At 45.1% G+C, this 25,542-nt stretch overlaps 2 protein-coding genes across 2 annotated transcripts in view; both read left to right on the top strand.

The window, feature by feature from the left end:
* The window catches only part of CAPN13 (calpain 13), a 139,137-nt gene that overhangs the window by 11,575 nt on the left and 102,020 nt on the right, over positions 1 to 25,542 (top strand). Inside the window, 5 exon segments of the mRNA XM_023732400.1 lie at positions 5,280 to 5,341; positions 7,378 to 7,496; positions 15,247 to 15,383; positions 22,329 to 22,503; positions 23,523 to 23,597. Of these exon segments, the coding sequence (XP_023588168.1) occupies positions 5,280 to 5,341; positions 7,378 to 7,496; positions 15,247 to 15,383; positions 22,329 to 22,503; positions 23,523 to 23,597 (568 nt within the window).
* On the top strand, positions 25,152 to 25,487 carry LOC105756334 (small ubiquitin-related modifier 2-like). The gene is made up of 2 exons (XM_012555889.1): positions 25,152 to 25,299; positions 25,357 to 25,487. The coding sequence occupies exons 1-2, from the start codon at positions 25,152 to 25,154 to the stop codon at positions 25,485 to 25,487; spliced, it is 279 nt and encodes a 92-aa protein (XP_012411343.1).

The following is a 25,542-nucleotide window of genomic DNA, read 5'->3' as shown; positions in this document are numbered from 1 at the left end:
TCAATCACCTCATATGCATGTGAAAGCTGGACAATAAATAAAGAAGACCAAAGAAGAATTGATGCCTTTCGATTATGGTGTTGGTGAAAAATATTGAGTATACCATGAACTGCTATAAGAATGAACAAATCTGTCTTGGAAGAAGTACAGCCAGAATGCTCATTAGAAGCAAGGATGGCAAGACTTTGTCTCACATATTTTGGACATGATATCAGTGGAACCAGTCGCTGGAGAAGGACATCATGCTTGGTAAAGTTGAGAGTCAGGGAAAAAAAGGAAGACCCTCAATGAATGGATTGACACAGTGGCAGCAACAATTGGCTCAAGCGTAACAAAGATTGTGGGAATGGCGCAGGACCGAGAAGTGTTTCGTTTTGTTGTACGTAGGGTTGCTATGAGTCAGGAGTGACTCGACGGCACACCTAACAACAACAACAACATGATGTCAACACTGTAATGAAACCAAGGGAAAGCAGTGGGGAAGGGGAAAAGAGTTAGATTTCTAGCTACCATACCGTGGCAAATAGTGGGACTATGTAGATATCCTTGGGGGATATCTTGAATATCCCCTTGGAATGTCCATTGTTACCCCTTCCAGGTGAAGGAAACTGGTCTTGGGTGGATGAGGTTAGAGGGATACTAAAGAACGCATCAGTCAGATCTAACATAGCATGATACGTGCTCAGGTCCCTACTAGGGGTTTCTAACAAGGAAGTTACGTTCGGGACTGCAGCATGTATGGGAGGGATCAGTTGTCCACTTTCATATGCTAGGACCCATCTACTTTCTTCATAGGCCACACAAGGTTATTAATACCACTTTGGGCCTCCTGGAGGATACTTATTCTTTTTAATTTTAAAATAGTTTACTGATCTCCTTACGCCCTCTGGGCAACTTATATTACTTGATGTCTACCACCCTTCATGGTGGGGCCAGGTTTACTGGTTCCCATGCCACATTCTCCCTCAGGATTGCCTTTAACACTCTCACTCGAAGGCAGAATTCTCCCACAGACGTGGTCAAGATCAGTCCCATGAGTACATCCATCCTTAGAATGTATTCCAGTATAGTGGAAATATAAACTTGATATAGTTTAGGGAGAGTGTGTCCTTCTTGTAGGGTGAGAAGTACCTGGTTTAGGGGGGTGGACTGTCCACTGTAACCATCAATTGCCAAGGGGGATCCTTGAAACCACTCAGTGTTTCCAAAGACAAGGGTGCACTCTGCCCCTGTATCAACCAGAGCTAGCACCTGCTGCTTGTTTGTTCTCGGCCAATGTATTGTGACCTCTACATGGGGCCTCTGATTTTCCAGCAGGGTCCTGAACCTTGGGTGACTTTGGCACCACCCCTAGTCCCTAGGGATGGGCGGGGTCCACCTCGTGGCAAGGGGCACTTCCTCAAGAGGGGCAGTAGGATGCAGAGGGCTATATTGTTGCTCCAACTTCAGATTTCTTCTCAAGACTAGCCGAACCACATTGATTGCTTATCTATCTTGTGCATTGCCATTCCAGCAGCCACTAAGTCCACCCACATCTGGCTTTGGGTCACTTTTAAGGGGCCCTTGGAAGGTCATCTTGCAGGTTTTTCAGTCTTCCCACGAGTTGCACCCCCTTCTCTCTAGCCTTCTTGTTTTCACCTAAATCAGCTATGGCTTGTCCTACCTGGTACACTGTCTGGCCTACTACAAGACTAACAATAGCCACCAGGGTGTTGTACCAGGAGGGAGGAGCTGCCTGCAGGATTCTTGCTTTTATTCCTGCAGTAAAAACTTCATTGTCTGGCCCCAGTAAGTGCTCAGCATAAATGGCATGGAGCATACCTGACTCCCAAATTAACTGCTGTAACTCCTCTACAGAAGACCATTTCCCAGCTGTGCCGGGAAGATCCCCCTCATTTGGCCATGCCCTTCTATAGCACAAGATGATCCAATTCATGAGGGCGTGTATGCCCTCTGTGTTCCGGGCTGTGTGTAAATGCTGCCAGAAGGTGGGGTGTGTGGTTATGCTGTTCATTTTCTCTGCCTTAGCTCCATTTAAAGAGATGCCATCTCCCGCCCCCAATATCCCACAGATGTAGTAACCAAGCTGTAATAGTTTCCTTCTCTTTCTGCTGGAATTTCTGACACAACTCAGTCAGCTCAGTGGGTGTATTCCCACACTGTTATGGAATTTGCTGGTAGGATTTCTTGTCTGGGGTCATCAGGTTTCTGGGTAGCTTTCACCTTACGAGTAATGAGCGGCCATGCTGGAGGGCTTCTCTACACCCTCATACTTCTCCACTATCACTTCCACATCCAATTCACTACCCTATCCATTCTCCCATGAATTCCATGTTTTCATCAGTCACCTCTCATTAACACTGTCCTACTCCTTGCCTTTGGCACTTTCTATCTCCCCATCTTTACAAACCTGTAGGCAGGCTAACTGCTTGTCTTGCTCTTGGATGTGGCTACTTATCTTTCTAACTGCAGCTCTTCCTGCAGAGTTCTTACGTGGGCTTCAGCAGCTAGCTGGGCGTCAGTGGCCAGCCAAACCACCCAGGGAAATGGCCATGCCACAGCTGCTACTGCTCTCCTAGCTTCCTTTCCACACTTATGAAGGTGCATGTTTTTTTTACAACTGTGCTATGCTGCAGTGGACTTCATGCATCAAGCATACGGGCCAGACCTCCCCACATGGAGGTCACTGACCAACCTGAGATTTCCTCCCTAGATACCTCACTCCCATTCACCATTTCCTTGGTCCCCTGGCTCGCTCACCAATTATCTAGGCAAGAATTAAAACCAAAAAAACCAAACCCATTGCTGTCGAGTCGATTCCAACTCATACTGACCATATAGGACAGAGTAGAACTGCCCCATAGGGTTTCCAAGGAGTGGCTGGTGGATTCAAACTGCTGATCTTTTTGTTAACAACGTGAAATTTGCCTCTGAAATTGGAGGGTGCCAAGAGACAGAAGAAAGAGGCAGGAAATTCCAGTGTAGCAGTGAAGTAGTTTTATTAGGGAGACTTACGTATGAGGTGGTGGTCCCTGGTGGCAGCAGGACCAAAGCAGATATCTGTGCCCAGCAGCAGTAGTGCAGAGGTTTTATAGTGGTCAAGGATGAAAGTGGCTACAGCCAGGGAGTTACATTAAACTGCCTCAGCAAGGTCACATAACAAGAGCAGTAAACTAATAGAAACAGCAGTGAACTAATGGAAAGTGTGACAGCAGCCATGTTTGGCCTCGCAAAGCTGTTTTCTCCTTCATTTATGAGTATGACCTGTTTAATTTTGCAAATTTTACCAAAGAAGGAAATCAATATTTATTGAACATGTACTCTGTCAGACATTGTGCTAAGTATTTCACGTCCTTCCTCATTTGTAAATGGAAGGAATCATCCTGCTTTGCAGGGCTGTAGGGAGGCCTGAGGGAGATAATCCATGAATAAAGTGCATGGCTCTCACTAGGCGTTCTGCAAATGGCAGCCATTGTTTTGATAGCTTTATCATTTTACACATGAGGAATCAGGTTCAGCCAAGTAAAAGGAATTGCTCAGGGTCACCCAGGGAGAAATGTCAGAGCAGAATTTCATACCAGGTCTGTCTGAACTTACTCTTGGGGCACACCCTCCCCTCCTCTGCCAATGACTAAAGGGCAACCAGCAGGAGAAAAGCAAAGAATAGCTGCACCTGTGGGCCAGGAAAATGAGCAAAGTTGTGTTTGCTCCCAGTGTAAAATACCCAATAGCCTCCACCCTCTTCTTTGATTGTGGTGAGTGGAGGATCTTATGCTCCCTGCTCACTAAGAGCAGGTCCTCCTTTCAGACCTTTGGTTCCTTTTTCCAGCAGAAGGAAAGAGGCAATTAGAGGCCATAGAAGGGCACAAGTTGTTTTAAAACTGGGAAATAGCTCCTTCCATGACTTAATCACCACAGCTGAAGCCCCTCAGGACATCTTCATGGTTTGCTTGTGGTGGGAGAGAGCCCAAGTTTTGTCTGGCCATGGCTATGGCAGAGGGACAGGCATGATGCCTCCCATTACCTCTCACCAGAGGGCCTAGGGCTGCCCTGAGAGCACCTCCCCAGCCATATTTCAGGGTCAATTCTCTGTAAAGAAGGCAGCGAGAGGAGCTTTCAGCTGGGGCCCATGTGTTTGCAGACATGCATGCCTTTATTTGTCCTCTTAACTGGTCCCCACTAGGAAACTCTCACAGTCTAAGAAGGGCTGGCAGATTTTCACAAGGCATGTGACCCCTTACATTAACGGCTGTTGAACAAATGAATTCATTTCCACTTTGCAGCCCTGCTCTCTGGAGATTTATTTGTCAGTGTGAAAAGAAATGATACAAGAACAATTACCAAATTATGCAAACTTCTACAACAGAAAGCCAGGAAGAGCCACACAGAAAGGACACACCAAGAGGACTCAGAGGACAGTCCTGGGGGCTCCTGGTAGGGGCCAAATCTACAGGATTGGCTCGGGCTGGAGCAGGAGCCAGACTTTCGGCCTAGTGTACCCCCAAAGTCACCCATACATGTGCCTTGGGATCCTCTTCAGTAACTCTCACAAACATTATGTCTTTTGAGAGTTCCCCAAATTCTCCTTGATGTTGTAGTACTCCAGAATCCACTAGCTACCCCTTTTCTATGGTTGGCAGGTGTGATGACTAGGCACTTGGCAACAGCACCTGGGGACAAGGGGCTTGGGGTCTTCCAGAATCAGTCTGTGAGTAAGCCAGAGAATGAGCAAAGATCTGAGTCATGCAGTATCTTGTACCTGCACATGTCTGGAGTTGCACCTGGAATCTAGAATGCCTAGGCTGGTTCCTGAGAGATTACATTTCAGAAGAAAATCTATTGTGTTTTATTATGCTTATAAGAATTTCCTGTAATAAAGATATCCTAGTTGTCTTTTTTTTTTTTTTTTTTTTTTGGTTTATAATCTCTTAGTAAAAAAAAAAAACTGGCTTATTGGGGGACTGGGATATCTAACTGTTTGATGTAAGGATACAGAGTCCTTATTTATGTTATCTCTTCATCCAATTTGCTGATATGTTTATTGCCTGACTTGTCAGTTGCCAACACACCCCTTTGACACCTGCCATCTCCTGATAGCAGTTGAATCTGAACACTGAAGGGAATATTCCTAACTGACATTTTAAGCACCTTTTTAAGAATTAACCTCTACCCCTCAAAGACAAAGTAAAATGACGTCTTAGGCTCTACACAGAGACATAAAGGAATAAAAGGTACTCATGGCTTTTCTCCCTCTTTTGTAAGGAAATGGATTCATCAAGTGGTCCCCCTTACTTTATCCTGGAAGGTGCAAGCAGATTTGACATCCAACAGGGACAAGCAGGTGAGAATGAGAAATCTTCCCTCCCAGCCCTGGATCAGGGCAGGCGCCCTAAGTCACCCCACTGGATAAGGAGGGGTGAGGGTGCCCACCCAGATTCCCAGGTTTCTGCTCTAGCTTCTGAAGAGGCAAGGCTGGCTCCTCAATGTTGCTGTGGGTGACTGCTCACTCCCAGGTCTGCAGGCTGCAAGCCAGCCTTCTCGTGCCCAGACTCCTACCTACTCTGCAGTAGGTGAGGAACTATTGTAGAAAGTGGCCACCCACTCTGAGTAGGTGGAAGCATCAGTTGCTGGAAGATAGAAAGGAAAGGGAGGCAGGAGAACGGAGAAATTTTAATTAAGTTTTTGGAATGATTGTGCTAGATAATTTGCATGTGCAGTTTACGCCTTACAACATCTCCATTTTATTGTTGTTGTTAGGTGCCATCGAATTGATTTCGACTTATAGTGACCCCATGTGACAGAGTGGAACTGCCCTATAGGGTTTTCTTGGCTGTAATCTTTATGGAAATAATCTTTATGGAAGCAGATAGCCAGGTCTTTCTCCTGAGGAGCCGCTGGGTGGGTTCAAACTGCCTATTTTTCGGTTAGCAGCCAATCACTTAACTGTTGTGCCACCAGGGCTCCTTATCTGTATTTTATATATGCAGAAACTGAAGGTCCATAAGTTAATACAATTTACTCGATGTCACATAATCAATAAGTGACAGAGTTGGATTTGAAACCAGGGCTGTTTGACTCCCACCCAACCCACCCACCCCACAGGCAGCTACGGTTGCTAAAGAGCTGAGGGATGTGGGCAGGGAAAGACGACAGCCTGCCTTAACAGGAGTCTCCTTGGGGATGACCAAGAGAAACCCTTGAGCTAAGGAAGCCTAGAAGAGGAGGGGCTGGAACAGGGGGAGAGGGGAAAGTGGACAGGGAGGTGGGAGACAGGAAAAGTTGATGGTAATTCTTCAGACAACAGACTCTAGGGCTTCAAGCATCAGTTTATGGATTAAACCTGTGCTTGGACTTCACCTGGTGGTCTCACTGTGTCTTGGGTCAAATTGTCAGAAACCTACTTGGCATGTTTTCAGTGTTGGGGAAAGACCCCCACCAGCCAATAATCCCCCTCATAGGGTTTCATCTAACTGGAGAAAGCACCTCTTTGAGGGCATCTTTGTAGCTTCTGACCCAAGCACACTGCCTGGCATGTAAAGGCATTAAAATAACTCACTGTGTTGAAGGAGGGAACACTCAGGGGAAAGGGATGAGCATAACACAAAAGGGTTCTTTAATGACATCCAGGGAGACACTTATGGGGCAAGAGGAGAGAACTTCTGTGTGGGCTAGAGAGGCCTTGGCATGGGAGGGGCTAAGCAAATATTAGCAGAAAAAACACAAATCTGTTTTCTGCAACTCAAAAAAGCACCATTGCTACCAATTCCAGCAGCAAAATTATTTGTCACTTTAGCACTGGACAACTGAGAGTTGGAGGGAAAGTTGGCCTGCTAGTTCCTCCAAAGCCAGGCTGCAGTTCTCGGGCTACCTCCCTACAGCATCACCACCACCAAAACCACTACCACCATCACATCACCATCGTCGTCACCATCACCACCATTACCATCATCAATAACCCCATCACCACCACCATCACCACATTAATAACCCCATCACCACCACATTACCACTCTCACCACCACACCATCACCAACACACTATTACCACCACTGCCATCATCACCACTATCATGCTATCCTCACCACCACCATCACCACCACCATGATACCACAACCATCACCACAACCACCACCGTCACTCACCACCACCATCACCATCACTATGACACCACCACCAGCACCACTATCACCACTGCCTGCCCTTCTTTAGTGTGCTTGGAACTGGCCTCAGTGCATTCTTCCCCCAGTTCTCCTCTCTCGGAGGAAAAAAAAAAATGCATTATTCAAAAGGAGGAAATATGCTCTGGGGCAAAGATGTGTGAATGCATGTGGTGGGGCTTCCAAGTGTGTTGGCCTCTTATTGTTTATCCCCTCACAGGAGACTGCTGGCTCCTGGCAGCGCTTGGCTTCTTGACACAGAACCCACAGTGTCTGCAGAAGATCCTGCCTAGAGACCAAAGCTTTTCACACCAGTATGCAGGGATTTTCCATTTCCAGGTACGTGCACCATTGGATGCTCGTTGTATGTGGGTCTCCATGACCCTGAGGGAGGTGAATGTGTGGCATGTTCATGTAGTCTGCAGCATGAAATGGAAGTGACACTCAGGTGTTAGTTACTTCACGTGCCTCCAGAAAGGATTTAAGTGGGCTTATCGTCTGACAATGGTGGCGCAGTGGTTAAGAGCTCAGCTGCTAACCAAAAGGTTGGCGGTTCGAATCCACCAGCTGCTCCTTGGAAACTCTATGGGGGAGGTTGTACTCTGTCCTAGAGGGTCGCTATGAGTTGGAATCGACTTGACGGCAAGAAGTTTGGGTTTTGGTTTTTTTATCATCTGACAACACCCAGGACAGGTAAAAGCTAAAATGCTTAATGTAAATAAAGAGAAATGGCAGGAACAATGAGAAAAAGAAAAGAACAATTTATCAAGAACCTTGTAATTATCACTGAGCAAAACAATAGTTTTACAGTAAGTTGCAACATCTGATAGGGTTATTCTTTTCTCAAAAAATATCTTGGGAATTCTCAAGTATTTATTCTTCCATGAGAATTTTGAAATCATTTTGTCTAAGTAAAAAATAAAAGCCACTGTGATGTGCAATGGAGTAGCATTACATTTATATATTAATTTGCAAACATTACATTTTTGTTAATTATTTCTTTCCAGAAACATGGTATATCTTTCCATTAACTCAGATGTGTAGTTCTATGCCCTTCCATAAAATGTTACAGTTATGTTTTCTTATTGCTACTGTACCCTTCTTGGTAAATTTATTCACAAATATTTTACAATTTTGTAGCTATTGTGAATGAGATTTTTACCCCCTTATTTCTGTCTAGATGTTGGTGGAACAGAGAAAAGCTACTATTTATTATATATTTAACTGTAACTAGTCAAGTTACCAAATTCTTTTATTCTATTTTTTTTTTAAGTAGAGCCATTGGATTTTTTAGTTATGTAATAATATCTGTAAATAAAGATAATTGTGGAGTATTTATAAAATTTATTTTGCTTTTCTGCATCTTTGCATTAGTTAGAACCTCCCCAATTTTGAATAAGACTATCGAGAGCAAAATCCTGCCTTCTCTTGATGTTAGTAATATACTTTCCTGGTATGTTGCTGTTTGTAAACCTGTTGGATTCAATTTGCTAGAAATTTTATTAGAATTTTTGCATCTACATCATAAGCAAAATTGATTTCTAAGATTTTTTTGTTACGTTCGTTATGTTTGAGTTGTGCAAGTTTTTAAAAATGAACAGATTGAGTTTTGCATACTTTGGTTTGTAATAATTTGAATGATGACTACTAATAATTGATTACCTGTTCTTTGAAAGTTAACCAGTTGCTATTGAGTATGTCAGAGTAGAACTGTGCTACCATAGGGGTTTCAGTGGCTGATTTTTCAGAAGTAGATTGCCAGGCCTTTCTTCCAAAGTTCCTCTGGCTAGACTCTAACCTTCAAACTTTTTGTTAGCAGCCAAGCACCTTAATTGTTTGCACCACCCAAGGTCTCCCTTTGAAAGTTAGTCAGTGGTTAAATAATCTAGATCTGGTTTCTTTTAAAATGTCATTTCTTTAACTTTTCCAATTTATTCTATAGTTATTGATCTGCTTGGATCTCTTATATCTTCTTCAGTTAATTCTTGAAATTTACATTTTATCAGAAAAATCAACTTTTTTTCTATATTTCTAAATTTATTACCGTAAAGTTTCTTATACTGTGCTCTGGTAATTCATTTAATCTCTCTGTATTTATCGTTAAATCTACATCTCAATTCCTGAGTTGTATTTTTGGTTTTCCTTTTTTTCTTAATTCAGCTTGCCAGGGGATTCAGCTATTGTATTGGTTTTTGAAAGAATCAAAGTTTGATTTTTCTTATTATTTCCATTCTTTTGGTGCTTTTTTTCCCCTCCTGTATAATTAATCTAAGTTTTATCTTTATTAATTCCCTTCTACTTTCTCTTAATTAATTTTATTTTCTGAAACTACACACAATATTTTTAGACTTTTTAAAAATAATAAAACCTTTTAAGACTATATATTTTCCTCTGATATCTTACATGTATCTTATAAATAAATAAATAATAATGACTGAAGACCAGACGAGTTGTGGAATGACATCAAGGACATCATACATGAAGAAAGCAAGACGTCATTAAACAGATAGGAAAGAAAGAAAAGACCAAAATGGATATCAGAAGAGACTCTGAAACTTGCCCTTGAGCATAGAGTAGCTAAAGCAAAAGGAAGAAATGATGAAGTAAAAGAACTGAACAGAAGATTTCAAAGGGCTGCTCGAGAAGACAAAGTAAAGTATCATAATGACATGTGCAAAGAGCTGGAGATAGAAAACCAAAAGGCAAGAACACACTTGGCATTTCTCAAGTTGAAAGAAGTGAAGAAAAAATTCAAGCCTCGAGTTGCAATAGTGAAGGATTCTACAGGGAAAATATTAACACAGGAAGCATCAAAAGAAGATGGAAGGATTACACAGAGTCATTATACCAAAAAGAACTGGTCAACATTCAACCATTTCAGTAGGTAGCATATGATCAGGAACCAACGGTACTGAAGAAAGAAGTCCAAGCTTCATTGAAGGCACTGGAGAAAAACAAGTCTCCAGGAATTGACGGAATATCAACTGAGATGTTTCAACAAAAGGATGCAGCACTGGAAGTGCTCACTCGTCTATGCTAAGAAATTTGGAAGACAGCTACCTGGCCAACCAACTGGAAGAGATCCATATTTATACCTATTCCCAAGAAAGGTGATCCAACTGAATGCAGAAATTGTAGAACAATATCATATATATCATATGTATGTAAAATTTTGCCAAACATCTTTCAAAAGCAGCTGCAGCAGCATATCGACAGGGAACTGCTAGAAGTTCAAGTAGATTCAGAAGAGGATATGGAAACAGGGATATCATTGCTGATGTCAGATGGATCCTGGCTGAAAGCGAAGAATACCAGAAAGATGTTTTACTCATGTTTTATTGACTATGCAAAGACATTCAACTGTGTGGATCGTAACAAATTATGGATAACATTGAGAAGAATGGGATTTCCAGAACACTTAATTGTGTTCATGAGGAACGTGCACACAGATCAAGAGGCAGTCGTTGGAACAAAACAAGGGGATACTGCGTGGTTTAAAGTCAGGAAGGGCGTGTGTCAGGGTTATATGCTCTAACCATACCTATTCAATCTGTACGCTGAGCAAATAATTTGAGAAGCTGAACTATATGAAGAAGCACAGGGCTTCAAGATTGGAGGAAGATGCGTTAACAACCTACGTAATGCAGATGACACAACCTTGCTTGCTGGAAGTGAGGAGTTGAAGCACTTACTGATGAAGATCAAAGAACACAGTCTTCAGTATGGCTCAACATAAAGAAAACAAAAATCCTCACAACTGCACCAGTAAGCAACATCATGATAAACAGAGAAAAGACTGAAGTTGTCAAGGATTTCGTTTTACTTGGATCCACAACCAACATCCATGGAAGCAACAAACAAGAAATCAACTGATGCACTGCATTGGGCAAATCTGCTTCAAAAGACCTCTTTAAAGTGTTAAAAGGCAAACATGTTACTTTGAGAACTAAGGTGTGCCTGAGCCAAGCCATGATATTTTCAGTTGCCTCATATGCATGTAAAAGTTGGACAACGAATAAGGAAGACCGAAGAATTGATGCTTTTGAATTATGGTGTTGGTGAAGAATATTGAATATAATACCATGGACTACCAGAAGAATGAACAAATCTGTCCTGGAAGTACAACCAGAATGCTCCTTAGAAGCAAAGATGGCAAGACTATATCTCATATACTTTGGGCATGTTATGAGGTGGGATCAGTCCCTGGAGAAGGACATCATGCTTGGTAAAGTAGAGGGTCAGTGAAAAAGAGGAAGACCCTCAATGAGATGGATTGACACAGTGGCTGCAACAATGGGTTCAAGCATAACAACGATTGCGAGGATGGCATGGGACAGGGCAGTGTTTTGTTCTGTTGTACGTAGGGTCCTTATGGATCGGAACCAACTCGATGGCACCTAACAACAACAACAGCATGACGGTTACAGACACACAATATAATCTTTTATCATGACTTATTTTTTGGCTACTTGATTTGTCAAATTCCAAGAGAGGGAATTGGGAAGTTCTTCTTGTATTTTCAGTTCTAGCTTTATACTTTTCCTGCTATGTTCTTTAGCGCTCAAGAGTTTACAACTGTGATGTCCTCTTGGTAGACTGAAAATCATAAAATATCTCTACTTGTTATGCTTAATACCTTTGGCCTTGAATTCCCCTTTAATTGATATTCATATTGCCGCTTTAGCTTCCTGTTATGTAAATTTTCCTGGCATGCCTTCGTTTATCCCTTTAGTATCCATTTCAGTTTTACTGTGTTACAGGTATGTTTCTTGTAAAAAGCATATTTGAAACTCATTTCTCTCCACTGTTTCTTCCACCCTTCATTTTCCCTTACCTTAAGGTTTTCGTTCTAATTTAATCTTCATTATGTAGGTGTATTTTCTTGAGTAATTTCCTCAGAATACATGAATGTTTTTTCTTTTGCTTTCACTTTAGAATGATATTTTGGTTAGATTTATGATTTTTGCTCACATTTCTTTACCTCAATAGTTTGTAATCACTGTTCCATTGTTTTGTAGCTTCCAATGTTACAGTGGAAAATCCAATGCCAATCTCATCTTTTCACTTTGTATGCAACGTGTTCTTTCAAACTTTAAGTTTATGAGAGGCCCTTTCTCTCCTTGGAGTTCGGAAATTTCTCTAGAATATATCCAGGTGTGTACCCTTTAAAAATTAATATTACCTGGAATTCAGTGAACCCTCTCAGTCTGAAGATTTGCATACTTTTTCTGCTTAGCTAAGTTTCTCTCGACATCCCTGGGTGGTGCAAACAGTTAAGGTACTTGGCTGCAAACCAAAAGGTGGAAGTTTCAAGTCTCCCCAGAGGCACCTTGGAAAAAAGACCCAGCAATCTACTTCCCAAAAATCAGCCACCAAAAACCCTATGAAGCACAGTTCTACTTTGATATACATGGGGTTGCCATGAGTTGGAGTTGACTCCATGGCAACTGGTTACTGGTAAGTTTCTTTCAGATGTTTCTGGACCTTCTTTATCCTGTTTTCTCCTCATGACAGTCCAACTATTTGCATGTTAGGTCTTAGGATAAGCCCCCAGGTATGCCAGTGCCGCTGATCCGAGGACCACACTGAGGGGCAAGAGAGAGGACGAAAGGTTTAGCTCTGTCTGGGCTCTCCTTAGGGCTCCAAGTGTTTGCGGCAGTTATTTAGATGCTTAGGACTCCCTGAGGCCCAGGAAGACACACTCTGCCCTTCTAGATGGTGAAAAAAGCCACACAGCTTGCCAGGAGCACCTGCAGTGCTGACCATTGTGCAGTCTCTTCTCATCCACTCTCTCTGCAAAGGAACCAGTGCCTGGGGCAACTTGGATGCTTTGCCTGAAACACTTCTTATGAGTGGGTGAAAAATGGCACCAGCATGATGCTTGTGGGGCATGGACATTGTCCAGACACCAGCCCTCCTCACCCAGAGATGTGAACCAGGAAATGCAGGTCAGTGGTGGCATCATTCTTGACCATCAGTTAGGTCATTTACATCCTCTCTGGGAACACCCTTCTTATGTGATGTTCCGTTTGTACAGGGAAAGCAAGTTTAGTCTGCATTACTGGTGTTAGAGGATGGCGGTGAGAGTGGCTTCTAAGGGAAACCACTCACAGGAGCTCACTGAAGCCAGGACTCACTCATTCCTGATGGCCAGCTGTGTGCCAGGCACTACCCTAGGAACTGAACAAAAAGATTAATGAAGAGCAGTTCCTACTTTCACAACAATAGCCTCACTTTCACAGTCTCATCTGATGCCAGTCACAGCTGTATGAGGATCTTACTTCTACCACTATTTGAGAGATGAAGAAACTAAGTCACAGGAAATAGTGTCTTGCTCAGCATCTGTTGCTCATGTAACAAAAAGCAAAACCAGGATTTAAGCACACTTCCCCTGACTGGACACTTTCTACTGCTCCTTGCTACTCATCTAAATACAAAATCTAGGTTGTTCTGTCCTTTGAGTCCCCCTCATCTAGGAGCTGGGATTGGCTTTCCTCAGTGCTTCAGATGTGTTTTATGTCCACCCTCCTAATAATAAACCTGTTGCTTTTCAGCCTTACCCCTTATGTGTCTTACTCTCACTGCAATAAGAATGCAAGTCCACAGCTGTGCCGGGGTATGCAGTACCATACCATACCACACCATTCCATGCCATACCAATACCATATCATACCTATCATACCATACCATACCTACCATACCATACCACACCATTCCATACCATACCAGTACCGTACCATACCATGCCATGCCATGCCACGCCACGCCATGCCATGCCATACCACTTGCTGCCAAGTTGATTCTGACTGCTGGCGATCCCATATACATCAGAGCAGAACTATGCTCCAAAGGGTGTTCAACAGCTGATTTTTTGGAAGCAGATCACCAGGCATTCTTCCCAGGTGCCTCCGGGTAGGCTTGAACCTCCAACCTTTTGGTTAGCAGCTGAGTGCATTAACCATTCGTACCACCCAGGGACTCCAGTGGCAGTACAATGACATGTTAATGACTGTGAAAACATCTTCTTTGCTTTGTCTCCAGTGACATCTCTGTCTTGGTCTCCACTGCTGCTCTGATAGTGCGCACTCAGCTGGATGTGACAGCCCAACATCTGGGACACCCAGCTGTGGGAAAGGCTGTGTGGACAGCTTCCTGTCACTGCTGAGCAGATGATTGATCACATCCACTCAGCTTTGCTCCAAGCCCACTTGGTGGAGGTCTGCCTTCATCAAGGCTCAGGCCTGCAGCTGGCAGTGCTGCTGCTCCTCCAGCACAGGAGAGAGCAGCAGAGAAACTCCAAAGGGCTGGCTCTGGTACGAGTATTCCTAATTTGGCGATGTCCCCAAGTGAATCATTTAGAGTTGAATGCTGAAAATTAAACAGCCTGTTTTGGAGAGGAACACCTGGTTCATTTGTGCTCCTAGCAGTAACAGAGTCAGCCCGTTTCTCTTCTGCTGCCCTCAGGGCAGGGCCAGCTTGCTGGGAGGGGAGCGAGGCTGTAACTGCTCCTCCTCCTGAGCCTTCATGTCATTCTGCCTCCAGGCCTTTCCCCACGCTGTCTCTCCTCTCTGGAATGCTTTCCCTATCTCCTTGCCAGCTGTTTAAATCCTGCCTCCTCCCTTCAGCCCTCAGCCCCTGGTGGGCTCCCCTGGCCCCAATCGACACCCCTTATTTCCAGTCTCCTTTGTTATCCAGCATACACTCCCCCTCCTGCCATTTAATGTACAAGATGTAACTGGAGAGTCTCACACAGATTCCATGTCTTTAAAGCTCACAAAGGAGCCAGGACTTGTCAAAGTGAGGCTATAGTTAGTAGCAAAGTCAAACTAGAACCCAAATCTCCTTTCTCCCTGCCTATATTTTCCTTCATTACCTTGGTCTGTGGCTCATTTTCTCCATCTGCCCATTGAGCTGACATGTCCATCCCCTGCCCAGCAAGCTATGCTGGGATTATGTTCTGGAAAGAGTTAGTTGTTACACTGGGGAGGTCATATGGTAATTGTGGTAATCTTTTAGCTTGGCGGGGGACATGTTCCAGGCCCCCCTCTTGCCCCTACTCTACTAAGGCATGTGCTCACCTCTCTTCCAGTTCTGGCAGTGTGGACAATGTGTGGATGTGGTAGTCGATGACCGCCTGCCTGTCCTGCACCAGCAGTACCTCTTCGTACATCCTCGCAGAGACAACAATGAGTTCTGGCCCTGCCTGCTGGAGAAAGCCTACGCCAAGTAAGGACGGGCCTGGCCCTCCCCAGCGCCTAATCTCCCCGGCCTCTTGCCCTCACAGAAGCTCCTTGCCAGCTGGCCCCAGGGCTTTTGGCAGCTCTGTTGAATACAAGCAATGTTCCCAGGAACACCAGGGCTTTTGCCGCCTGGCTGGGCAGCCTCCCTAAACAATCACCATGTGCAAGGCCCTGCGTGGGGGCCATCAGGAGGGACTCAGAGGTATGCAGTGAGGGGTGAGCAGGGCAGGGCAGGACAGAGATTTGCACTGACAGTGGTATGATCGCAAAGGCTGGTATAAAGGCCCAAATGATATATAATATCATGATCAAAGTCTGATGAGAGAGCAGAGGAGTCAGCAAATGATCCTGACTTTCTGAAGCTCTAGAGAGGAGATGGCATTTGATGGAGGCCTTGAATGGTGAGTAGAATTTCAGCAAGAGGAGAGAAGCTATGAGGGTGAGAGTCATTCCCAGCAATGAGCACGGTTCTAGAAAAGGCCTAGGGGCAGGACAGTTTAGGCTGAGGTCCAAGCATTTGGGTGCCTGGTGTGGCTGCTGTAAGATGGCATTTATGTGTGGGGACAGGGGCAGGAGTTGAAGTTGCTCTTTATCATATGGTCAAAACACCACAATTCAGAGACCACCTTCTGGTGCTGACAAGACCTTGTAAATACCTGATTCGCATACTTCACTTAGACTCTTTCGGTTGCTTTTATTCAACAGATGTTTGCTGAGCATTTAACTGTATGCCAAGCACTGTGCTTGGCACTGGGACAGAGACACTCTCAGCTGGCTCAAGTGAGTGTGTGCAAGAGTATATGTGCATACATGTGCATATGTGTATGTGTGGAAGCTAGTGCTTCCATAGGGTACACACAGGTTATGAAAAGAAGCTCCAATACATAATCAGAGGACTGCAAATAAAAATAGTGATGAGACATCACTTTACCCCTATCAGACTGCAAAAGTTAGAAAGCTGGTAAAGCCAAGTGTTGGCTAGGATGTGGGATCTAGGAATCCTCAAGTAGTTCTGGTGGAGTATAGGCTGATGAAGCCATTCTGGAGGGCAATCTGATAATACTTAGTCAAGTTAATGATATTTATACCTCAGACCCAGCAAGGACACTCCTGGCTATAACTCCCACAGGGATTCCCATGCAGGGCCCCAGAGGATGTGTCTGAGGATGTACATGGCAGTACCATGGTGGTGCATTGAGTGCCCATCACTGGGCAGGCAGGTAAGATGGGGTGGCCGCCCTCCATGGAGCACCGCACAGCAGTCAGATGCCACAGATCAGATCTACACACAGCACTGTGGGTGGTCCTCAGAGGCAGGCTGCTGAGTGAATGGAGTCTGGAACACTAAGAAATAAAACACAAAATTATTTATGTAAATGGGAACTACATGCACTGCAATGCTCATTTTGCAAGAACACATACAAACAAAACAATGCACATTAAACACCCTGCAATGGTTGTCTGTGGGCAGAGGGAAATGAGATGTTGTTAGGTGCTGTCTAGTTTGTTCCAACTCATAGCGACCCTATGTACAGCAGAACGAAACACTGCCCGGTTCTATGCCATCCTCATGATCATTGCTATGCTTAAGCCCATTGTTGCAGCCAATGTGTCAATCCATCTCAAGGGAAATGAGAGTGGGGATAAAAAGAATTAAATAAATAAACTTGTGAAATGAAATTAAAAACAAGAACAGGACCTTGCATTGATGATAGTATGGAAAAGAAAAAGCATAGATGCGCATAGGGCAAAGAAGAGATGGAATCTCGCAGAAGTCCGAGATTAAGGGTCCTAATAAGGCCGATCTCAGGGAGAAGGAAACTGGAGAAAGGACCTAGCATTTGTTTTGCCACTACCATTTCTGGGCTGCACTCTGCTTTGCTCTATGACCATCTGCTGTTCTTCTTGCCACCAGGTAGCTTCTTGCTCTACATCTTTTTTCTGCCTCTTTCTAACATCATCTTCCTCAGAAATCTGACTTTCTCTTGACTCTCTTGACTCTTCAGCTTATCTTAATGGCCTCTTTCTATGAATCCCTGTAGCTTTAGCTTCTGCTACCCTTTGCCCAATTCTCTGCTCGTTATCCAATCCTAATTCTCCCATTGGTCCAGTCAGCTGTGACCTGAGTCAAGTGGCTATAAACATGGCTGCCTGGGCTGCCCTCCCTGACAGCAGGAGCTGTGGGAGACCATTTTCCCTCAGAAAGGGCTGTGTTTGAGGCAGACACTGTGAGGGACATATTAGAGCTAGAAATTAATGCCAGGAGATGAAAGGACAGAGGACCACACCCTGGAAGAGAAAATGAGCAGTGGAGAGTGTCATCAAGTCAGAAGGTTTCCCAGAGACAATTCTAACCAACTCCTCATTTCACAGATAGGCTCTGAGTAGTGTTGTGATGGCTGGTGTAGTAGCTAACCTGGATCTGCTGCAGGTCTTTAGTCACCTTAGTAGTGGACATCACTTAGCAAACAGTGGCCCCTGCTGAGTCTAGTCCTGGGCCCTTAACCGTTGCCGTCAAGTTGATTCTGACTCATGGCAACCCCATGTGTTACAGAGTAGAACTGCTACATAGGGTTTTCTTGGCTGTAATCTTTGCAGAAGCAGATCTTCAGGTCTTTTTTCCACAGTGCCAACGGGTGGGTTCAAACCACCAACCTTTAGGTTAGCAGTCTAGTGCAAACCATTTGTACCACCCAAGGACCTGACTCTGTCCTTCTGGAGGTCACAATCTAAACAGTGAGGTGTCTCAAGACCTCTTTCTCCCATACTTTCTTCTGAGCTAACTTGTGAAAAACTGAAGTTGTTGCTCATATCCAGTGTCAAGAAGAGCTGTTCATTAGTATTTGAGAATGAAGCCCAGAGACTAAGGTACTTACACAAATACTACCATTGTTTTTCCTGTATGGATTCAGCCCTCACCACTTCAGGACCTCGTTGTTTCCTTATGTAGAAGGGAATAGCTTGGCAATTCACTTGGTATTAGAAAGCTTACAACCCCATTTTGTTAACAGCTGACTTAAAGCAATCATTTGGCCTGAAAAGAAATGGGAAAGTGGACTCAGAATCCACATTCCACCCCCTAAGGGAATCTGTTGTTGTTATTAGGTGCTGTCAAGTCAGTTCTGACTCATAGCAACCCTGTGCACCACAGAACGAAACACTGCCCACTCCTGGGCCATGCTCACAATCGATGTTACGCCTGAGCCCATTGTCGCAGCCGCTGTGTCAATCCGTGCTGTTGAGGGTCTTCCTCTTTTTTGTTGACCCTCTACTTTACCAAGCATGATGTCCTTCTCCAGGGACTGATCCCTCCTGACAACATGTCTAAAGTAAGTGAAACATAGTCTCGCCATCCTTCCTTCTAAGGAGCGTTCTGGTTGTACTTCTTCCAAGACAGATTTGTTTGTTCTTTTGGCAGTCCATGGTATGTTCAATATTCTTCACCAACACCACAATTCAAAGGCGTCAATCCTTCTTTAGTCTTCCTTATTCATCGTCCAGCTTTCGCATGCCTATGAGGCAATTGAAAACACCATCGCTTGGATCAGGCACAGCTTAGTCTTCAGGGTGACATCTTTGCTTTTCAACACTTTAAAGAGGTCTTTTGCAGCAGATTTGCCCAATGGAATGCATCTTTTGATTTCCTGACTGCTGCTTCCATGGGTGTTGATCGTGGATCCAAGTAAAATGAAATCCTTAATAACTTCAATCTTTTCTCTATCATGATGTTGCTTATTGTTCCAGTTGTGAGGATTTTTGCTTTCTTTGTGTTGAGGTATAATCCATACTAAAGACTGTGGTCTTTGATCTTCACCAGTAAGTGCTTCAAGTCCTCTTCACTTTCAGCAAGCATAAGGGAACCTAGTGGAGGAAAAAATATTTCAAACAATTAAGCTATTTAAAATCTCCCCTTCCCCCTCTCCCCCCCATCCAGAGAAGGAAGTTACAGAGTGCAGGGGAGAACCAAAGAGAATTAAAGCACTTCAGAGCTGGAAGGAAATTCTGTCTGCATCAAACCCTACCATCTTCCTGAAAGATGTGAAACTGAGGCCCAGAGAGGTGACGTGACTTGCCTAAGGTCACACAGAGCTGGAGGCCAGGCTGGGGCAAGAACTGTTCCTCCTGTCAGGTGCTTTTCACCATCCCTTGATACTGTCAGTCCTGGAGGAAAAGGACTGGGCTCTTTGCTTCCTTTGGAGCTCAGTGGCTGGTCCATGGGGCTACAGGACAAATGTGGAGAGCCCATCCATATGGAGAGCACCTTCCTACCCCCAAGGGTATAGGCAACAGCTGAGTGAACATGTGGACTCTGAACTTGCACTTATCTTGGCAGCTGGGAAGTCTGGAAATGCATTGGTCAGATCCAGTCAAAAGTGGGGAAAATCCAGAGGTCATAAAACAGAGAGGAGATTGAGGAGACAAGATCTGGGCTGCACATAATCCTTTATAGAACCTCTGCAGTCAAGAATTGCAGCGTTTCAGCATCCTTTCTGGCTCTGATTTAGACATCTGAATTCTTTCCTCCTTCACCTCATGCTGAACAGAGAGACATTTCCCCAAAATGAGGCTGAAGCAGAGGGACGTGGAAAAGCTGTCTTGGAATTCCTGAGTTCAGGTGACAAGCAGTAGTTATAGGTGTGGCAAACACAGTTCCCTCTATCTTATTCCTTTCTATTTCCTGTCAGCAAAGGGGCTAAGAATAGTTGCTGTATTCCTGAAGCACTGGCGGGATTTGTGAGCTCATGTTTGTAAAGCAGAGAGATGGCTCCTTGTCAAAATACCCCCACTGCACCAGGACAGGCCTTGTGGGCAGTGAGAAGGCTGTGGGGAGACACCGAGGAAGGGTCTGCAGGTTGCAGTGAAGGGGCAACCTGCCAGTTGTTGGGTGGCTCTATAATGACTACAGAATGTGTGGGATGTAAGACATGAGGCAAGGCCAAAGACAATGGGGCAGTCCAACGGGCCTGAAGTGACGGGGACAGAGCCCAACAGGTGCGCCTCTGGAGCGGATCTGGTGCAGCCCTGTGTGAGGTCAGGGAGAGCCCCTGAGTGTACTGCCAGGAAGGGTTGTTGGAGTAAGCAGGAGGTCACATCACACCTCTGTGCTCTGCAATGAGTTCCAGAACTCCAGACCCTGCGAACTTCCAGTACCCTAAGCACAAAACTCTCAATTTAGGAGCAGGAGCCAGAATACATGTGGGCAATCAAGAGTCAGGCATTTAGACCAACTGGGCATAATCATGATCAAAGGGAGGCTTTGCAGTTGACTAAGCAAGTTCTCCATGTTGGCAAAGAGTACTGAACATACCATGGACTGCCAGAAGAACGAACAAATCTGTCTCAGAAGAAATACAGCCAGGATGCTCCTTAGAAGCAAGGATGGCGAGACTTTGTCTTGCTTACTTTGGACATGTTATCAAAAGGACTTCATGCTTGGTAAAGTAGAGGGTCAGCAAAAAAGAAGAAGACCCTCAGCGAGATGGATTGACACAGTGGCTGCAACAATGGGCTCAAGCATAACAACGATTGGGAGGGTGGTGCAGGACCCGGCAGTGTTTTGTTCTGTTGTACACAAGGTTGCTATGAGTCAGAGCTGACTCTATGGCACCTAACAAAAACAATGACAAGCAAGCTCCCCAGAGATAACAGTCTAGTACCAGTCATGACCCTTGGTCAGAGATAGGGAGAGACAGAAAGGTAAGATTTAGAGCCTGTTTTATAGCAAGGTGAGACAAGTCTGTTACATGGTAGTTTCTGCAGAATTGACCCTTTGTTCTGTGTATCCTTAGCTTTATTTAGCAAAGATTTTCTAAGCCATCCTTACACTTACGCTTGTGGTGGTGTCCTGTGTATAGTGGCTGCTTGATACATATTTGCTGAGGTGAGCTGTCTTGAGTACTGGGTGGTTTCCAGGAGGAGAGAATGGCAGAAGTGGAAACATGGTGGGAAAGGAGTGTCCAGGTGGCCCTCAGAGCTGGTCCAGTCAACCTCACCTTTTAGAGGAAAGGTTGAGGGCCAGAGAGGGGAAGGGCTTTGGGGTATGTCACATAACACTCACCCTCTCCTAGGTTACCTTCAGTAAAGTTAAAATACCTGCCTAAAAATTTTGGGGATGAATGGATTAATTCTAAGATGTGAACAGGCTGTAAATCCTGGCTGGAGGTTTGCACACAGAGTACAGAAGCTGCGTTTGGCCACACTGGCGTCAGGGCTATTGACCGTGAGCTTACTGAGGGTGGGAAGGGAGTTTTGTTTATGTTTAAACTCGCAGAGCCTAGCACTGTGCCTGGCATACAAGTAAGTACAGTGAAATTTGTGAGAAGCGGAACTCAATAGGACTGCCTTTTTTTTCTGGGTCTCACAAGTTTTCCACCTTTGACAGGGTGCAGTCTTACCACTTTTCTTTTGCTCTCTATCAATGGAAAATATTTGAATTTTTCTTCTCTGATGGGTTTCTGTCTTACACAGGTTCTGGCATTTGCTGTACTTAAAACTATTGTTAAACTGAACAGAAAGCAGATCATCATCATATCTAATATTTATTAAGGCTCGCCATGTGCCAGACACTATAACCCCTACAGCCTCACAAGGCTAAGTAACTTGGCCAAGGTCAAAGAACTAAATATGCAGTAAGGTTGGGGTCCATCCTGGGCTGTGCTCCAGCAACTTCACCCCTAACCTCTACACAAGATTGCCAACCGAGCTGTTCAGGCCTGGGGACAGGGGGAGGAAGGTGGTAAGGACAGTGTGAGCCCCTGGACTGGTGGCATAGGTAGACTCTCCATCCTTAAAAATGGGAGGTGGAGACCTGGGACAGGTGTGGACCAGGCAGCCCTTCCCCTGGGAACGATGCAGAGTTCAGGCAGCCTTCTCCCCTCCAAGAGCATCTCATTGAAGGCACCAAGGGTTGACCCGACTTTCCCACTGCCAGGCTGCACGGATCCTATTTCCACCTGCACGGTGGCTATCTCCCTGATGCCTTGGTGGACCTCACGGGAGGGGTGGTCACCAACACTGACCTGTACTCTTCCTCTTCCAACCTGGTGCTGGTGGTGAAGAAGGCTGTCCAGGCTGGCTGCCTGATGGCCTGCACCACTCCAGTGGGGGTAAGTGCGGGGCCCTCCAGGAGAAGACAGGAATCCCTATGCACTGCTTAGAGCCTTTCCTCACACAGGGGTATTCAGTCAAGGCCCCATTCAGCTAGTGAGGATAAGGGCAAAGAAGCCACTATGGAGCACTTACTGTATGCTTTACCTACGTGGACTCACTGAATCCCTACAATAGCTATCCCTTTGAGACGGCTGGCAAAATTCATTTTGCCAAAGAGGAAATGGGCTGTGTAAGGCTAAGTAAAATGCTGTCAATCACACAGCCAGTAAGTGGCAGAGCAAGGATTTAAATGCTGCTGTAAACTCCAAAGCTTTGTCTACTGCTTCTCCGTGACCTGGAGCTGTAGGATCCAGAGTGACCAGGGGCCTTTACTGTCCACTGGGAGAGTAAAGGTTCTCACTGCATTTAGCTCCTTCGCACTTGGCCTTGAGCATACAGTGAGCCTGTCCTTGAGTCCTCTGATTCTCACTGGCTCTACAGGCGGCACCCAAGGGTGATGTGTCCCCTTAGGGAAGCTTAGATGACCCTCCAAATTATTTGAGTCTGTTCCGAGACAGCTGGCTCCCTATCCGCAGTGATGCTTCCTTCACTCTTCAAATATGTAGCTTTGAGTCACACATCCCTCATCCAAAATGCCACCAGAAAACTAAGATGTGCTTTAAACCCCCATTACTCACAGCACAATGTGTGTGTGTGGGGGGGGGGGGCTCTTGGCTCTTGCAAAAGACCCAACAGACACATTTTGTGCTGTATCTCATTGATGACAAGTGATTAGAGGATCAAGCAGCTCCAGTTTTCAGAGCTTTGTGTGGTTTTATCTTCATTGGGGTAGTTTCCTGGTGCATGAAATATATAGTGCCTCAACCCCCAGTCAGCCTACAAACTCCGCATCACTTTGTCAGTGCAAAGTGAGTCAGTGGGGCGAGTTTCATCCAGCCATGGCTCTGCTGCTGATTGGACTGTGCTTTTCCATTTCTCTGAAGTTTAATGCATGATCTGCTTTTCTCCTTTGCAGCCAACAGGCAAAGACAGTATGATGAGGAATGGCCTGGTGAGCCGTCATGCCTACACAGTGACAGGGGCCGGGCAGGTAAGGCAGGCCTGACTTCCCCCCCATGGCCTGGGCCCCTCTAAACAGGGGTCAGAATCAAATGCCTACAGCTAGTCCACAAAGAAGCTGAGATGAGTATTTATCACCCTTTCCCCCACCTTGAAACCCACGTGGAGAGAGCTTCAATTCCTTTGGTGCATCCAGAAGTTTTCGCTCCAGTACCCTCCTCCCCCAAGTACCCACCAGAGATCTTGCTTTCCTTGAACTAATCTCACACAGGTCTGGCAAGTGTCTGGCTAGACTGAGGGATTAGCCCAAAAAGAAAGCAGAATGAACTACTCCATTGACTCTGGGAGAGGCCTTGCCCCGAAGGAGGTTTTATTTATTAACGTTGCCATGGAGTCCATTCCAACTCATAGCAACCCTACAGGACTGTCGTGGACGGAATTGTTCCCCCAAAAATATGTGTCAACTTGATTAGGCCATGATTCCTAGTATTGTGTGGTTGTCCTCCATTTTGTGATTGTAATTTTCCTATGTGCCTAATCTAACCTAATCCTAATCTCTGCCTGTGGTTAATGAGGCAAGATTAGATTATGTTAAAGAGGATTAGGGTGGGATGTAACACCTTTACTAAGGTCAAATCCCTGATCCAAGATAAAGGGAGTTTTCCTGGGGTGTGGCCTGCACTGCCTTTTATCTTACAAGAGATAAAAGGAAAGGGAAGTGAGCAGAGAGGTGGGGGACCTCATATCACCAAGACAGCAGCCCTAGAAGCAGACCTTGTCCTTTGGACCTGAGGTTCCTGCTCAGAGAACCTGCTAGACCAAGGGAATATTGATGACAAGGACCTTCCTCCAGAGCTGACAGAGAAAGAGAGCCTTCCCCTGGAGATGTTGCCCTGAATTTCGACTTATAGCTTACTAGACTGTGAGAGAAAAAAAATTTCTCTTTGTTAACACCATCCACGTGCAGTATTTCTGTTACAGCAACACTAGATAACTAAGACAAGGACAGAGTAGAACTGCCCCCTAGAGTTTCCGAGGAGCAGCTGGTGGGCTGTCGACCTTTTGGTTAGCAGCCATAGCCCTTAACCACTGTGCCACCAGGGCTCCTTTATTCATTAAGTACAAGACACACCGCTATAATGAAGACACACCAAAGGATAGGGGCTTAACCAAGATGAAGTTCACTTCTCCCCTGTGTAAGCAGATGACTCTAGGGCTGGTAGGTTGCTATGCATCTTCAACATGGGGCTTGCCTTGTAAGTCCAAGGCAGCTGTTCTCTCATCTCCTAGCCAGGGGAGGTGCGAGGCCAGGGGAACATCTTCCATCCATAGAAAAGTATGAATCAGAAATGGCATGCATCACTTCCACTTATATCCCATTTGTCAGAGCTTAGTCACATGGCCACACCAAGGCACAAGGGAAGCTGGGAAATATACTGTATATCTGGGCTGCCATATTTCCAGCAAAACTTCATTCCATGGAAAAAGGGAGGACAGGCTCCTGGTGCTGCTTGTGTGCTTGTTCAGTGCGGACCTGGTACCTCTTTCATGAAGCGGGGCAGCTGAGGACACTCCGGTGCGCGCCATGGCCAATGAAAAACCCAAGGAAGGAGTCAAGATTGAGAACAATGATCATATTAATTTGAAGGTGACAGGGCAGGATGGTTCTGTGGTGCAGTTTAAGAGGCATACACCACTTAGTAAGCTAATGAAAGCCTATTGTGAACGGCAGGGTTTGTCAATGAGGCAGATCAGATTCCGATTTGACGGGCAGCCAATGAATGAAACAGACACACCTGCACAGTTGGAAATAGAGGATGAAAATACAATTGATGTGTTTCAGCAGCAGACAGGGGTGTCTTCTAAAAAGGGAGCCTGCTACTTTACTCCAGAACTCCGTTCCTACAGACCAAGAATATAGTCTTAGTTAGAAAACCACAATTTGGTTCTACCACATCCTGACTACTACAGTATAG

The sequence above is a fragment of the Trichechus manatus genome, unplaced genomic scaffold (genome assembly GCF_000243295.1).
Source record: "Trichechus manatus latirostris isolate Lorelei unplaced genomic scaffold, TriManLat1.0 scaffold00052, whole genome shotgun sequence".
Taxonomy (NCBI): Eukaryota; Metazoa; Chordata; class Mammalia; order Sirenia; family Trichechidae; genus Trichechus; species Trichechus manatus.
The sequence above is the reverse complement of the archived record's forward strand: the minus strand, read 5'-3'. Positions and strand labels throughout refer to the sequence as shown.

Coding starts and splice junctions, on each gene's coding strand:
- LOC105756334 (XM_012555889.1), top strand. CDS start 25,152: ATGGCCAATGAAAAACCCAAGGAAGGAGTCAAGATTGAGAACAATGAT. Junction 25,300..25,356: donor AGCCTATTGTGAACGGCAGG/GTTTGTCAATGA, acceptor TGAATGAAACAG/ACACACCTGCACAGTTGGAA.